At 43.0% G+C, this 3,744-nt stretch overlaps 1 protein-coding gene across 1 annotated transcript; it reads right to left on the bottom strand.

Annotated features, from left to right (window-relative positions):
* Window positions 1–2,504: 2,504 nt before the first annotated feature.
* LOC133062836 (olfactory receptor 2W3) lies at window positions 2,505–3,476 on the bottom strand. Its single transcript, XM_061152203.1, has one exon. It carries the CDS (start codon window positions 3,474–3,476, stop codon window positions 2,505–2,507), a length of 972 nt encoding a protein of 323 aa, XP_061008186.1.
* Window positions 3,477–3,744: the final 268 nt, after the last annotated feature.

The following is a 3,744-nucleotide window of genomic DNA, read 5'->3' as shown; positions in this document are numbered from 1 at the left end:
GATGAACACTGGGGTACACATGTCTCTTTCAGATCTGGTTTCCTCGGTGTGTATGCCCAGCAGTGGGATTGCTGGGTAGATGGCTAACAAACACCTGAAAAGATGCTCAACATCACTCATTATCAGAGAAATGCAAATCAAAACCACAATGGGGTACCACTACACGCCAGTCAGAATGACTGCTATCCAAAAGTCTACAAGCAATAAATGCTGGAGAGGGTGTGGAGAAAAGGGAACCCTCTTACACTATTGGTGGGAATGCAAACTAGTACAGCCGCTATGGAGAACAGTGTGGAGATTCCTCATTCTCTTATTTCATCAGCCCAACCATGTCACTGCGCTGTGCTGTGCTGAGTCGCTCAGTCGTGTTTCACTCTTTGCGAACCCATGGACTGCAGTCCGCCAGGCTCCTCTGTCCATGGGGATTCTCCAGGCAAGAATACTGAAGTGGGTTGCCATGCCCTCCTCCAGGGACTCTTCCCAACCCAAAGATCAAACCCAGGTCTTCATTGCAGGCGGATTCTTTACCGACTAAGCCACCCTGGAAGCCCAAATGATTATTTCTTTAAAAAAGCATTTTGGAATGTTCAAACTGATCCCCTTGAAGCACAGACATCTCCCTTCCAGTAGTCCCTGGCTCATATATACTTAAATGACCCCAGTGGGACTCTGTCTTTGGAGATAAGGTGAAAGAGTGAAGAGGTTAGAAAGGGAGGGTGGGGATACAAGGCCATTGAGGAGGAGAGGCCGTGAAGCCGAGGGGACTGAGAAGAGACATGATGGCAGCGCTCAGTCAGCCTCTCCTCTTTATTTCCTCCCCATTTTATTTCCCCTTGATCTGTGAGTTCTAGCTCAGATTTTTCCAGAGTGTGTACATCCTGCTAAAAAAATTGGCAGGTGATGAATTTCCTATGCCATTAAAATGTGATCTGAGGGCCAGCAGCAAGGGAGTGAGGGCATCCCTTGGGAAATTTGCAGAAATGCAGAATTTCAGGATCCTACTAGACTAGTAAATCAGAATCTAAATGTTATAAAAATCCTGGGTAATTCATTTGCACATTAATTGGAAGAAACCCTTAATGGGGTTCAGTACATATTGGCACAAAATATGACATTTTGGTGTATTGCATATTTGAGTTGAAGACATTTGTGAAAAGGCAGGTGCAGGAAGGACTTTCTGACCTTCATCTGAAGTGGTTCATAAAACCTTCCAATGGGGTTACCCTTCTTATTTTCTATTCCTTGAGGAAAGGAGCACATTTATTTCAAAGATGGAGAAATATTGAGAGGCATCTAAATACATAGGCCTTGCTAAGTTTTCCCCACTTTCTTACCAATAGCTCAACCCCCATTGCCTATCAAATTTCTTCACCAATGTCCACTCTTCATCAAATGTGGAATTAAAAAAAACACAATTTTGGGGATCTTCATTTCCTCATGAAGTAACCTATGCCATGAAAAACATATATTAAATAAATATGTGTGATTTTCTCCCATTAACCTATCTTTGTATGTTTAATTTCAGATCCAGACAGGGACTCAAAAAGGCTCCAGGAAAACTTTTTCCTCTCCTACATCTGGGACTGTAGTATGCAAAGAAGCAAAATAAGTCTTGCTGCTTGCTTTACTTATTAAATGCTTACATTTTTACTCTTTACAAATTTGTGTAGCAATAGAATCATCAGGGGTTAAAAGTCACACAGAACATGGAGAAATTTTCTGGTTCAGTTCTACTTGAGTAAATGATTTAACCTCAAAGCCTCAAGTACCATATGGGCAAAATAAGGGTAATACAAGTCATATGATCTCCACAGATGCATAGAGGTTTAGATGACTTAAGAGCACCTGACTTATAACAGGAACTTAATAAACATCAGGTCCTTCTCCCTAACAAAATAAAAACATACCTGAGAAATAGTGATGCTTTAAGATTTAAATGACACACCTATTATTGTTATAGGTTAACTTCTTGGTTTATCCAAAGTTCTTACAACAAACTTTAGGGAAAATGTTAAAGTTTGGGGACAAATTGTAGACAACACATATGACTCAATGAAAGGCTCTAGATAGGAATTTGAAAAATGCAAGTATCCCTATGCTGAATTCCCATGTCGATGGCTGTTGACTAAGAGAAGTGATTGATCTGTGGTCATTCTCACTAAAACATCCATCATTGCATTAGTGCATTAAAAACAAACAACAAAGGCAAAATTATTTTTAAGAAAAGTTTCCTTCTTGGCACTCTAGTACAAAGTTGGAGAAACTCATCCTTATAACTATCTATATCACTGTGTCTTCATACCTGCTTTACAGATCACCTAGAGGTTTTTGGGTGATATGTGTTTTCCAGTTCACTCAGCAAAACATACATGGTTTCGATGAACTAAGCCAGTTGTAAAGAAGTCCAGAGAAAGGTATATAAGTTGGGAAACAAAGGTAAGACCCAGATCTTATCCAACAATCTCAGATTCCATCAATGTTGCCCGATGGAGTTCATAACCAGGCTAGAGGTGCCTGTCTGGGCTTTTCACTCTTACTCCTTTCTTATCTCTGTCATGCAGCAACAACCTCCTCAATGCCCCCTTCACCTCTTTGTTTCTGAGGGTGTAGATCAGGGGATTCAGGAGTGGGGTGACAATGTTGTAGAAGAGGGTGAGGAACTTGCCTTGATCCTGGGAGGAGCTTTTTCCAGGTTGCATGTACATGTAAATGATGTTTCCATAGAAAAGTGAGACCACTGTGAGATGGGAGCCACAGGTGTTGAAGGCCTTTTGCCTGCCTGATGCTGACTGAATGTGTAACACAGCCCTCACGATGTAACCATAGGAGACCAGGATAAACACAAGGGGTGAGAGTACAATGCCCACTGCCAGTACAAAGACAGTGCCCTCAACGGCAGCTGTATTCACACAGGCCATTCGTATCAGGGCAGGCATCTCACACAGGAAGTGGTCCACACCGTGATGCCCACAGCGGGGTAAGCGTAGGGTGACCGGGGACATGGCCAAGGAGTTGGCCACCCCACAGCCCCAGGCTATCAACACCAGGCCTAGGCAAAGCCCGGGATTCATGATCACCATGTAGTGCAGGGGCTTGCAGACTGCAACAAACCGGTCATACGCCATGACTGCCAGGAGTAGACATTCCACACCACCCAGACCCAGGAATAGGAAGAGCTGGATGGCACAGCCTGTGTAGCTGATGGTCTTGTCACGTCCATTCAGGTTATACAGAAGCTGAGGGATGGAGCTGGTGGTGAAACTAAGGTCCAGGAAAGAGAGATGGGTGAGGAAGAAGTACATGGGAGTGTGGAGGCGAGGGTCCAGCCGAGACACCAGGATGATGGTAGTGTTGCCCACAAGGGTCAGGAGATATGCAATCAAGATAACCACAAAGAGGATTCTCTCCAGATGGGGCCTATCAGAAAACCCCAAAAGGATGAAATTTCCCTGGGTGCTTTCATTGGTTCCATCCATCTCTACTGCACCTGAAGAGGAATATTGATACTGATAATGCGAACAGCCAATAAAATGCATTGTTTACTATCAGCCAGGCATTCTTCTATGTTTTTCACACGTATTTACTCTTTTAACTCCAACTAGAATGGTATGAAGTTGGCATTCTTACTATCTTTGACCTACAGAAAAAGAAACTGAGACAGATGTGTGTTAAGTAAATTATCATATTACAGAAGGGGCAGAACAAATTTTTGAACACAGAAAATGGGGCTTAGAGTCTTTATCT

The sequence above is a fragment of the Dama dama genome, chromosome 9, assembly GCF_033118175.1.
Source record: "Dama dama isolate Ldn47 chromosome 9, ASM3311817v1, whole genome shotgun sequence".
Classification (NCBI taxonomy): Eukaryota; Metazoa; Chordata; class Mammalia; order Artiodactyla; family Cervidae; genus Dama; species Dama dama.
Note: the sequence above shows the minus strand (reverse complement) of the source record. Positions and strands in the feature narration are given on the sequence as shown.

What these genes read in the sequence shown, in the direction of transcription:
- LOC133062836 (XM_061152203.1), bottom strand. Translation starts at nt 3,476, where the DNA reads ATGGATGGAACCAATGAAAGCACCCAGGGAAATTTCATCCTTTTGGGG.